This window comes from Neltuma alba, unplaced genomic scaffold, assembly GCF_004799145.2.
Source record: "Neltuma alba isolate B1F8T4 unplaced genomic scaffold, ASM479914v2 tig00011340_pilon, whole genome shotgun sequence".
NCBI lineage: Eukaryota > Viridiplantae > Streptophyta > Magnoliopsida > Fabales > Fabaceae > Neltuma > Neltuma alba.
In genome coordinates this window covers 206,116-218,425 of record NW_021636042.1, presented here as the reverse complement: position 1 = coordinate 218,425, position 12,310 = coordinate 206,116, and the positions used below count along the sequence as shown (strand labels likewise).

General features: G+C 30.9%; 2 protein-coding genes and 1 long non-coding RNA gene across 4 annotated transcripts in view; 2 read left to right on the top strand and 1 right to left on the bottom strand.

Moving 5' to 3' along the window:
- The first annotated feature begins 246 nt into the window (after positions 1-246).
- On the top strand, positions 247-606 carry LOC114712221 (uncharacterized mitochondrial protein AtMg00810-like). The gene has a single exon (XM_028896703.1). The coding sequence runs from the start codon at positions 247-249 to the stop codon at positions 604-606; it is 360 nt and encodes a 119-aa protein (XP_028752536.1).
- A 1,515-nt stretch (positions 607-2,121) lies between these two features.
- LOC114712190 (MLP-like protein 28) overlaps positions 2,122-12,310 on the top strand; it is an 89,097-nt gene continuing 78,908 nt past the window's right edge. The window contains exons 1-3 of one of the 2 annotated variants that reach the window (XM_028896663.1): positions 9,542-9,788; positions 9,953-10,417; positions 10,880-11,326. In XM_028896663.1, coding sequence (XP_028752496.1) covers positions 9,599-9,788; positions 9,953-10,417; positions 10,880-11,145 — 921 coding nt within the window. In that variant the 5' untranslated portion in view covers positions 9,542-9,598 and the 3' untranslated portion in view covers positions 11,146-11,326. Of the gene's footprint in view, positions 2,133-9,541; positions 9,789-9,952; positions 10,418-10,879; positions 11,327-12,310 lie in introns of those variants that run through there. The other variant, XM_028896662.1, reaches the window with a different exon arrangement.
- The window catches only part of LOC114712195 (uncharacterized), a 79,959-nt gene continuing 77,906 nt past the window's right edge, over positions 10,258-12,310 (bottom strand). The window contains exon 4 of the long non-coding RNA XR_003737209.1: positions 10,258-10,307. This is a non-coding gene — a long non-coding RNA (uncharacterized LOC114712195). The remainder of the gene's footprint in view (positions 10,308-12,310) is intronic.

The window sequence follows — 12,310 nt, the reverse complement described above, 5'->3', positions numbered from 1 at the left end:
AGTACAGTTTTCTTACTTGCTTATGTAGATGACTTAATGATCACTGGTACTAGTATACAATTCATTAATGAGGTTAAGTCTTTTCTGCACAAGGAATTTAAAATTAAAGATCTGGGTGATTTAAAGTACTTGTTGGGACTAGAAGTTTTCAGATCTGAACATGGTATTGTTTTGGATCAAAGAAAATATGCAACTGAACTTGCTGACTAAACAGGTTTAGATGAAGCACAAAGTGTTATAACTCCTATGGAACAAAATTTGAAACTCACAGCACAAGAGACAACAGATGATTGTTACATCAGTGACCCTGGGGTTTACGAAAGGCTTGTTGGTAAGTTGTTGTATCTTACTTTGACCAGGCTTGATGTTTTGTTTGCTGTGCAGGTATTGAGTCAATTTATGCAAGAACCCAAGGAGTCACACATGAAGGCAGCACTAAGGTTGATCAGATATGTCAAGGATACCTTAGGTCGTGGAGTTTTTCTTTCAGTCAACAGTTCTAGAAATATGGAGTGTTTGTGCGATTCAGACTATGGTGCCTGTGGGGATTCAAGGAGATCAGTGACTGGTTTTGTAATAAAGCTAGGAGGTTCACTTATTTGTTAGAAGTGCAAGAAGCAGAGTATTGTCTCAATCTCATCAGCAAAAGCTGAATACAGGGCATTGAGAATGGCGGCTGCAGAAATTACTTGGATTGTGGGATTGATGAAAGAACTACAAGTCTATGGAATTAAACTTGTAACAGTATATTGTGATAGCAAATCTGCTATTCACATAGCCAATAACCCGGTTTTCCATGAGAGGACTAAACATATAGAAATTGACTGTTATTTTATAAGAGAGAAACTCCTAGCAGGAATGATTAGTTTCAAGCATGTTAGATCAGAAGAACAGCTTGCTAATATTCTGACCAAAGCTCTCGGTGGACCACAACATGAATATATTTTAAGCAAGTTAGGAACTTGTGAATATAGAGTTCTTAACTTGAGGGGGAGTGTTGGAAATATTCAGTTGTTATATAATGTTAATTAGGATTAGTTTAATTTATTAGTCCAGTTATATATATTTTGTAGTGAGTAGGTGGTTTTCTGTTACAGTCCCTTCTTGGGCCTTCGATGGGCTTGTTGCCTATATATACTTGGGTTGTAGCCACTTTGTGTGAGAATCAGTTTTTCATCGATACAAAGAAATTAGTCATATATTTTTCTGGCTGGTCCATTTCATCAATCTCAATGGTCACTTTCCTTGACAAAAAGGAGCATGTTTTCTTCAATGCTCTTGAATATCGTCAAGCTGAGATCTTTAACCTCCTCCGTGGGTTTCACTTTAGGAATGTGGTAGCAGCAATGTTCACTAAGAATAAAAATAACTTGCTACACACAGCAGCCAAGTTGGCTCCTGCTTTCCCACTTAACCACATCCCTGGTGCTACTTTGCAAATGCAAAGGGAATGGCAGTGATTCAAGGTTAGAAGTTAAATTAGATGCTTTTCTGTGTGTGTATGAAGGAGATTAATATATAAATGAAAATCATTAAATCATGCAGTCCCCACCTATTTGTACCTAATGGTTAGCAAAGGAGAGATTGAGTTCAACAGGAAATGAAGGAATAACTGCAATAGCTCAGGTGTAACAAATATTTTACTATGCAATTTATCACCACTTTTTCTTTTGAATATAGGCAGTAGAGAGTGTGGTGAATCCTGAAATCGAGTTTCGTCTAAACAAAGAAGGATTGAGTTTGAACTCATTCTAGTTCCATAACTAAAACCTCAATTTATATATCCAATTGAGTTTCTCACTTTATCTAATCGTAAATATCAGGCGTGGCTCAAAACAAATAAAAAAGATTTAAGAAAATGATGGTAAGTGGTTTCGCCCCCCATACAGATAAGAACGCAAGTTTGATTTTTAAAAAAGAGCACTTGTCGTAGAGGAGCTAACCCATTAAATGACGCATTCTATTTTCTCGAGCCCAAACTAGTCGGTTACTCAGTTACTTGCCCCAAAGAAGGTCAAGGCCCAGAAAAGATGCCGGATACCAGGTGGTTGGGATTTCCCCTTATCACCCAAAAAAAAAACGTATTGGGCTTTATTGGAGCTTGACAAACTCGACTATTTTTATATATCTTGGTATCTTTTATATGGATTTTGTTAACTTAATTGGTCCCTTTTTGCCTTAATTGATTTTTCATTGATTTAATTTATTTTATTTTGAATTATTATTTTATAAGGGCAAAATTGTCATATTTTGGTTTAATTGTGAGTTAATGCTACCTTATTTTTGAATTTTGTTTACAGGTTTTTGAAGATTTAAAATAAAAATAAAATAAAATAAAATAAAAAGAAAAGAAAAAGAAGAAAAAAATTAAAAAAAATAATATAATAATAAAAGGGGAGCAAAACGCAACGTTTTGCCCCCAACCTAATATCCAATATTATCATCTTCTTGGGCAAGTGGACACAGAATGCGGGCGGCGTGAACAAGACCCCACTAAACCTATTATTCACACATCCACGAGCACATGACAGACAAGTAAGCAAGCAGCGGCGTGAGAAAATAAAAAGGAAAAACACGAGCACGCACACGAGGAGGCGGGACGCAAGGCAACAGTGGGCGGCCAAAAAGAACAAGAAACGCAAAGAGAGAGGCCGAGCATTCAAAACAAAGGCGAGAGGCACGAACAGAAAGAGCAAACCAGCGGCGTGAAGGAAGAGGATTCAACGTGAGCTTCCACAGTGAAATCACACCCCCAGCATTCATCTTCTTTGTTCTTCATGGCTGAACCGCATTGGTTTGTTGGAGCTGTGGTTGTGATGGTTAAAAGTAGCTAAATCCTCCAATTCTCTAGAACAATGTTTATGGCTTGAACTTGGAGCTTCAAAGGGGAGTTTCAGCTCTTCCAATCTTTATTTTCTACATTGTAATTGTGATTTCTAGGTCTTAGAATGAATTTTATAATGTTTGAATGTGCTGTGATGATTTATATTTGTATTGAGATTGGTTGTAGCTGCTGGAATCTTTGATTAGCATTTAACATTATGCTGTGATTAGCTTTAATTTCTTTACATTGTACTGGGTCAGACTATGTTTTGAAATTATTGTGAATATTCAGTGGTAATTCAAAGTGGCTTGGTTATTGGACTGAAAATGTTAATTGCTTTTCCTTGATTCTTTTTGGCTAATTGTGCTGAAACAGTTTAATTGTGAGTAATTAATATGCAAGGTGGCCCTTAGAGTCTTTTGAATTTAGCTAACTCTCAAATTAATTGAAGTAATGATAACCTAAATCATTGTGCTAGAGGATTGTTTTTCCATTTCCCGTCACTTGTTAATTCACTTTGCTTATTTCATTCATATCCATTTTATAAACTAGAAATCCAAAAATTATTTATTCATTTTGCATCCTTTTAAATTTTGCCAATTAGTTAGTTAAAAAGAAAATTAATTCCTTTTCAAGTCAATTCTTTATTTTTGATACTTAGTTTGCTTAGGAATTCAAATAAAGGCTCCTCAAAGTGAAACGACTTGAGTTTTGCACTATATTGCATTGCTTGGATTTATTTTTGATTGGGAACCCCAAGGCGAACGACAAAAGGCTCTCATCAGAGCTCATCTCCAAAATCTTAGGGCTCTTTGTTTTTTGTTTTTTTATTTTCTTGTTCCTAAAACAATTATATAAAATTATTTCTAAAACAAATTTTGAGAATGAAAAAAAAAAGTTTGAATAATTATTTTAAAAAAATCATATTTAAAACAAAGAATATAAAAAATCACATAGGCAAGAAAGGAACAAGGTTTCTCCAATTTCTCCAAAACGAAAAATTAACAAATGTAAAAGATAAAAATAAAAAAATCTACAAATTTCTTTATTTTTTAGTTTTTAAAATTACTGTTTTTTAAAAAAGATCAACAAAAAACAAGTTACTAAACAAGTTTTTTGACCTTTATTTTTAAAAACAAACAATTATTTTTAAAATAAGAAACCAAACAAGATCTTAATTTTCATAATTTTCAAAAATAAATTTAATTATAAAAAGTTCTAATAATAACTCAACAGTATAAATTTGTTGTCATAATCTATATTGAAATTTATCCTAGCATATTTTTCAGTTGTATGTTATGGGAATTTTAGATGATTAAATTCCTTTCTTAAAATTTTATAATAATTTCCCCTAATATTTTAGATTTATATTGTATAAGGGTATGATCCATGTTTAACAGATATAAAATGGAAAAAGGAAAAAAATGGTACAATTTTATTTCAAACTCAAAACTAAAAAAGATTGAATATTAATTTTGAACTCACTTTAAATTGGAATCAAATACTACCTCTGCTATTAAGTATGAGAATTAATTTTCAGTGTAATTTATGCTGCATACTAGTTTTTATAATTAGAAACTACTACCTCCGTCTTTTATTATAAGATTCAATTTTTTGAATGAGTTTGTTTCTTTTTATAAGATCCTTTTTGAGTTTGTCTGAACATTTAATACATTGTTACCTATTTTACCCCTAATTTAATACATTTAATATATTTTTTTCTTCATTTATCTCACTGTTACTCTTTTACATTTATCCATTTATATATAAAGATATATTTGGAACAAAAATTGTATTTGTTACATATTAATTGTTTTTAACTAAATTTAATTGTTTTCTTAAACTACATAACTTAGTTCAAAGGATTTTATAATAAAGGATAGATAGAGTGACTTACTTGATCCTAATATAGTGTTTATTTGGAATAGTTTATGAATAACATTTTAATCTTGATTTACGGAATACAAAATAAACATGTAAAAAAATTATATCGATTTATATAAAATGTGACTATAAATGTCTTTAAACTTTTTTTTTTTTAAAAAACAAGCCTGTGATTGCCCCAAAAAAAACATGTCTCCAAGTCCAATCAAATCAAATCAAATATAAGTGACGTCACATGTTTCACGTGCAAAACGAGACATCGAATGGTAGATAATATTAGAAGTGGTTCTGACTTTGGACCCCGTCCTAATCATCTCGGTGGATCAATTAATTTCCCTGATTCCACTAATTCAATTCTAAGAGCAGGTCCCATTCAAGCTGTTTTCCGCCAGCTAGCGTGTGTCTCTGGCCTTTTTCCTTTTTTTCCCCCTTCTTTTTCAAAATTTTTTTATTTTTTATTTTTTAAGGAGTGTCTGAATCATAAAAAGGAAAAATAACAGATAAAGAATATGGAATATATGATATTTCAACTTGGGAAGTTAAGAAAATCTAATAACAGAGAGGGAAGTCCTTCCCAAATTAAAATTTTGACTCAATAAAATGACAAAAATACCCTTTATTTTTTTTTTTAAAAAAAGCTCAGCCCTTGCCGGTGGTCGGCCATCCGTGTGATGGTTGCAGGTGCAATTTTTTTTGTCATATTTTTTTTTGCATGGGAAAATACTGCAAGGAAGTGGTGGGGGTGAGGTTTGATCCCACTACTCTTTGGCCATTTGAGCCAATAAAAAAAAGATGACCATTGGGCCATCAAAGAGTTATTAAATTTATAATACAAACAAAAATATAAGTTGACTATTTTATTGTGACTCCAGCATATTACAACAATTTATCTACGGATGACAAATCTTAATTGAGAAATAACAAATCTAAATTTAATATTAACAAAGCAACTTTTCTTGATATACTACCTCCGGTCCTAATTATAAGACCCAGTTGACTTATTTGAGGAGATTAAGGAAGTAAGTTAAGTTAGTTATTTGTAATAAGTAAGTGTTGTCATTCCTAAAATATCCTTGCTAATTAAGTGTATTGGCTAGAAGTATCATTGTTAGAAGGATTATCTTGGAAAAAAATGCATAAATATGAGAGACAAAATGGATTGGGGTCTTATAATTAGGACCAAACAAAAAGTCAAACAGGGTCTTATATTAAGGACCGGAGGTAGTATAACAAGAAGTAGCATGTATATTAATTAAAAATTATAATAATTTCTTTGAAAATGACACATCTTTACTAAAAAATGATAAGTCTAAACTTGATATTAACAAAGCAACTTTTCTTAATACATAACAAGAAATAGCATGCACATTAATTAAAAATGATAATAATTTATTTGAAAATGACACGTCTTTATTGAAAAATGATAAATCTAAACTTGAGATTAACAATATGTCTTTTCCTGATACATAATATGAAATAACATGTGTATAAATTAAAAATAACAAATATTTATTTGGGAATGACATGTCTTGAAATTTTCAAATAAATTATTATCAATATGTCTTTTCCTGATAAACTTAAAATTAATAATATGTCTTTTCAAATAAATAAACTTGATATTAACAGTATGTCTTTTCTTGATACATAATATGAAATAACATGTGTATTAATTAAAAATGACAACAATTTATTTGGAAATGACATGTCTTGACATTTTCAAATAAATTATTATCATTTTAAATTAATACACATGCTACTTCTTGTTATGTAAGTTGCTTTGTTAATATTAAATTTAGACATGTTATTTCTCAATTAATACTAGCCATCCTTAGATAAATTGTTGTTATGGGCTGAAGTCACAATAAAAGAGTCAATTTATATTTTTATTTGTGTTATAAAATTAGTAAGTCTTTAATGACTCAATGGTTATCTTTTTTTTTGTTGGTGTAAATGGTCAAGGGGTAGCGGGATCAAATCCCACCCCCACCACTTCCTTGTAATATTTTCCCATGCCAAAAAAAAAACTATGACAAAAAAAATTCCACTAGCAACCACCACACCAGTGCCCCCGCTGTTGGCTACTCGCTAGTGGTGGCTGGCCACCGGAGAGGGCTGAGCTTTTTTTTTTTTTTAAAAAAAGGACAAATGGTATTTTTGTTATTTTACTGAATTTCAAAATCCCAATTTGGGAAGGACTTTCCTCTCTGTTATTAGATTTTCTTAACTTTCCAAATTAGAATATCATATATTTCATCTTCTTTATCTGTCATTTTTCCTCATAAAAACGATCAGAAGTGATGAAATTTAAAGCAGAACTTTATTTGACACCATATATATATATTATATATAATTATATATAAAAGAAGACGTGTCCATATTTAATACTCCACTATATCTTGAATATAATTATCTCTAATAAAATAATATATGTGAATAATAAAAATAATAATTGTGCTGTATATACAAGCAGCAAATTCATGGAAAAGTAAAATGTATAGCTAGCTAGGTACTTCGGTTTTAATTTCTTCTTTGAATTAATACATTATATTTAAAACTAAAATAAATATCCCAACTTATATTTGAGGACCAGAGAGAGTGATATCTTTTGCACTATTAGTTTAATTTCTTGTGACTTGAATTATTGTCCTGAAAAACTAAACCCTGATGAAGCTAGATATATGTTGGGTAGACATTAATGTCAATATTTATAAATCCTTTCATTTTAAACTATTTTACAGACTCTGTCAATATTCTACTTTAATATGAATCAACAAATTAACGTGTGTGTAAAATTTTATAAAAATCATGATATTTATAAATTATAAATAATGTGGCGAACATACGCCTAAACTATTTTTTATCCTAATTTCAGTTTTTATAAATTATATCATATAAATAAGTTAACGTGAAACTATTTTTTTTATACAATCATATTTAAATATAAATTACATTACACTGATTAATTTTTATTCTAATTTTTGTTTGCAAAAATCAATTAGAATAAAATTCACTTTGGCAATCAACATGTGTTGGTTCTAGTGAAACGAGTTTTAAGTGCTTAAACACGAGGCCTTGAGTATAAATTCATATGAATGGAGAAAATATTTTTAAGAGAACTATCTTTAATCGCCCCGATAATGTTTAAATTGAACTCAGTTATACAACCATGTAAAAAAATAAAAAAATTACAAACCTTAATGTAAACAAACCCAAAATAAAGCGAAGATGCATTGGCCTTTTTTTTTTTTAAAACCTTTTTTTGTGAATGTCGATGAGTCGAAGGCATTTTGGAACCACATCAAAAGACAAGTGGGTTCATTCTTTATTGCTAGCTTGTCTATTTGGAGAGAAATCATATATTACTTCCAATTTTTAATATAAAAATTAGTTTAATTTTTAATTTGATCCTAAATATAAGATTTTTATCTATTCTGTGCTTTATATTTATCTTTTTTTTTAAAAAAAATCCTTATAGCAGTTGTATAAGTTAAATACTTTTATCAAATAGTAGTTCTTGCTAATACATATTATTAACTAGAGTATTTTAGGGAAGACAACATCAATTTAGACAAATAACTAACTTAACAAATTTTTTTAATTTTTTTAAATTAGTCAACTAGCACTTATATTAATGATCAAAAATAGTATAAAGCAAGGTACACCGATTATCACCCCCCTTTTATGTTTAAATTTTCTTTATATTATTGAGTGCTTTTGATGATAGCTCAACAAAATTGTGGGGGGAAAAGTCAAATGATATAAATGATCTACTAGCTATGCTGCATAGAATTTGAAAATAAACTATATTATCTACAGTCATAATTATAAGACCTTGTTTATAGACTATAAATAAGATCTTATAATTAGGGCCGAGGGTAGTATATACTCATTCTAAGCTACTCTGGTACTCATTCTAAGCTCATCAAATTTAAATTATTTAGTAGATAGTTTAGATTTGATTTTTATTTCTGTTTATTTAAAATAATTATTTTAATTGGTATATGCTGTAGAGTAAAGATAATCTCTTAACTACTATTTTTTCAAAAAATATTTTTTCTCTTTAAAAATTTAAAATCTGAACTGTTCAAATGGGATTTAAATGGTCCAGATCTCATGAGTTTAATCTGCTCATAACAATTTTTTTTTTCTATGAATAATAAGTTTTAGATAAACCGGAACCATTCAAATAAATTAAAGGATAAAATTTTGAATAAAATTTTATTCAAAATTTTAATCGTCAAAAGTTTAGTAGAACACGCCTCATGAGCTCAACCACCTTGGGTGCAATAATTCACGTTGATATTAATGACGCCTAAGATCTGGCAATGCCATGCGTGGGGTCTTCATTTAATGTTCATCACAATGATGAGTATATGACACTCATCAGTGTAATGCAATTTAAATCATCTAAAATTTAATATGGGTGGTTTAGATTTAAAGTTTTTAATATATAATTTTTTTAATGACAAATTTATTTTTAAAGATATCTTAGTTATGATATTATATTTATTTTAAATTTTGTATCTATTAAAATAAAAAGTTGATTAAAATTGAAAAAAATTTAAATTCAATCTGAATCATCTAAAATCAATCTAGATAGTCCAAATTGCAATGAGTACTTCATGTTCATTATTGCGATCAACATGGAATGTGCTCCCATGTGGCATATGTGTAGAAGATTAAAATTAATCTAAAATAGACTGCATTTGTAAAGAAAATATTCATTACGAAGCAGGTCATGGGGACTACTTACTGTTGATATTTATTACATACGGACCCTTCGAACCACCTCAAATTTCCTATATAAGGGCTAGGGCTTAAGCCTTCGTTGTGCGTGTGAATTAGGGTTTGCATTATATATCGATCACCACAAACAGAAAAGAAAGAAAGATGGCTCACTTATTTGGGAAGGTTGAAGCAGATGTTCATCTTAATGCTTCTGCTGAGAAGTTTCATGAAATGTTCAGCAGCAATCCTCATCACATTGCCAACGTTACTCCTGGGAAAGTCAAGGCTGTGACTAAGCATCAAGGTCAATTCGGACAAGTTGGCTCTGTCCTTGTCTGGAATTATGTTCTTGGTAAGCCAAATTTTAATTTATGAGTATCATCTGGACGGTTTTTTTAAATTGATGATTTTCGTTCATTTTCGAGATTGAATAAGCTTCGCTATATGATATATATATATATATATATATATATATTATCAGATCAAATGAATGATATTAGTTGTGACTGCACGTAGATGGGAAGACCTGCGTGTCCAAGACTGTGATTGAAGCCACAGACCAAGCAAAGAACTCAATCACTTTGAAGATAACAGAAGGCGATGTACTTGAACATCACAAGAGCTTCAAAGCCACGATTCAAGCCATTCCAAAGGAGAAGGGAAGTGTGGTTCACTGGACATTTGAGTACGAAAAGCTTCAGGGGCAAATCCCAGATCCTCATTCTCTGTTGCAGCTCGCATCTGAGGTTAGCAGAGACATTGATTCACACCTCACACAAGGACAGGATGATCATGAGGAACAGTTATTTGGGAAGGTGGAAGTTGATGTTCACATTGATGCTTCTGCAGACAAGTATCATGAATTGTTGACCTCCAAGCCACACCACATTCCTAACATTTCTCCTGCCAACGTTCAACATGCTGTTGCAGATGCAAACTGGGGCAAGCTCGGTTCTGTAATTACGTGGCACTATGTCCATGGTAAGTACTCAACTACTTATTTATATATATAGAGACAGAGAGGGAGAGAGAGAGAAAGGTAGGTACACTTTCTCTTCAATACTTCTCCTGGTTTTCTTCTAGGAAAACGACACTCTGAACAGTGAAGTGCTGCTTCTGATTGAGCCCTCATGATTTATATCTGAGTTGCAGTCATTTCCGATCCGAATCAATGATGATGTCCTTCGTTGTTATTTATTGGGAAATCATTTTATGGTTCCAAGAAAGGAATGTGATTACCAAAAAATCTCATAGCAAGTGAATAACAACAACAAGATCCATGCTGTTCACTTGTCGACATTTTGGTAATCATATTCTTTCTTTGGGACATCATAGTGATTTCTGTTTTATTCTTCTTATAAGGTGCCAAGTTGTCATTTTGCTTTTCATTTTTACCATACAAGATCAAAGAATTAATACGCCAGTATTGTGATGAATTAACAGAAGGGAAAAACTGTGTGGCTAAGGAGAAGATCCATGCCGTAGATGCGAGCAAGAACTTAATCACTTTCAGAGTTGTGGAGGGAGATATACTGAAAGATTTCAAGAGCATGGACATAACACTGCAGGCAACTCCGAAGGATAAAGGGAGTTTGGTGCATGTCACCATGGAATATGAGAAGCTGAAAGGTCACATTCCTGATCCTCACACTCTCACAAAGTTCGTTACCGATGTTACCAGAGACGTAGGTTCTCATCTTGCCCTCTAGTGCCCACCCTTATTCTGAGCCTGTCCAACGAGATATTCATATGGTGGGTATATCGTGGGATTTGAATCTTAATTCAAGTCCTAATAAAGTGCGTATTGTCATAAGTTATATATGAATAAAAACAGGTTCATTCAGAAGTTGTATAAGTGCTTGATGACGAGAAGCTTGTTCATATGTATTGCAACTATGTTAGCTACTTTTCTTGTGTATGCGTGTGATGGAAGACTGCTTGAGATTATTCATGAGTGAATGAGTATGTTTTGTTTGGTTGTTATATCTATCAAATGCACTTTATGATTATCAACTTTCTCATTTCCTGGCTTACCTTTAGATAATTTTTTTTTGGCAAATACTGACGGTTTGAACTTATAAGCAGGATTAAATTTGTGAATTTTCACTTGCAAGGGAGCTTGCCTTCTAATAATGAGTTTGTTTATTATAATAATTACACTTAGTTGCAATTTAATTGACGACGGTGTGTGTGTGTGTATATATATATATATATATATAACAATCAATTATATATAAAAACGAAAGAAATTATACAGCTAGAGTCAGTAGGAAAGGGTCCATGGTTTGGTTTTAATAGTAGATCAGTTTTATCTAAAAAATGGCTAGAAAAGTTGATGTAAAACAAGAAGAGAAAATGAGGAATAGAAGAAATCTGAAAAGGAAAAGAAAAGGCAGAAGGGAAAAATAAAACAGCAAAAGAGAGAGTCGGGAAAAAAATTAGAAAAAAAAAATTGATAAACGTAATCTAATTCAATATTTAAGGTCTATCATAGAATGAAAACTCTAAATTTAATCATACCAAAACAATAAAAAAAATAATAACAACTAATCCTAATAATAAAAATACTAAAATAATAATAAATCTAATCTAAATAAATTCTAAAATGATAATAAATTCAAATAATTTAAATATTCTAAAAATATAATAAAGTCACGAATATTTATTTTCATATCTCGTCAAAGGCACTCCCTCTGGTTCATATTATAAGGGGTCAACGAGTTAATTCACAAAGATCAAGAAATGACAGTTATATCATTAAATGTGTTCTAAAAGTATAAACTTTTTCAAACATGCTCTTATAACAAAGATTGAGGAGCTAGTGAAAAGTTATTTATATGAGTAATAATAATTTGTAACTAGGAAAAAAATTTA

Coding starts and splice junctions, on each gene's coding strand:
- LOC114712221 (XM_028896703.1), top strand. CDS start 247: ATGGAACAAAATTTGAAACTCACAGCACAAGAGACAACAGATGATTGT.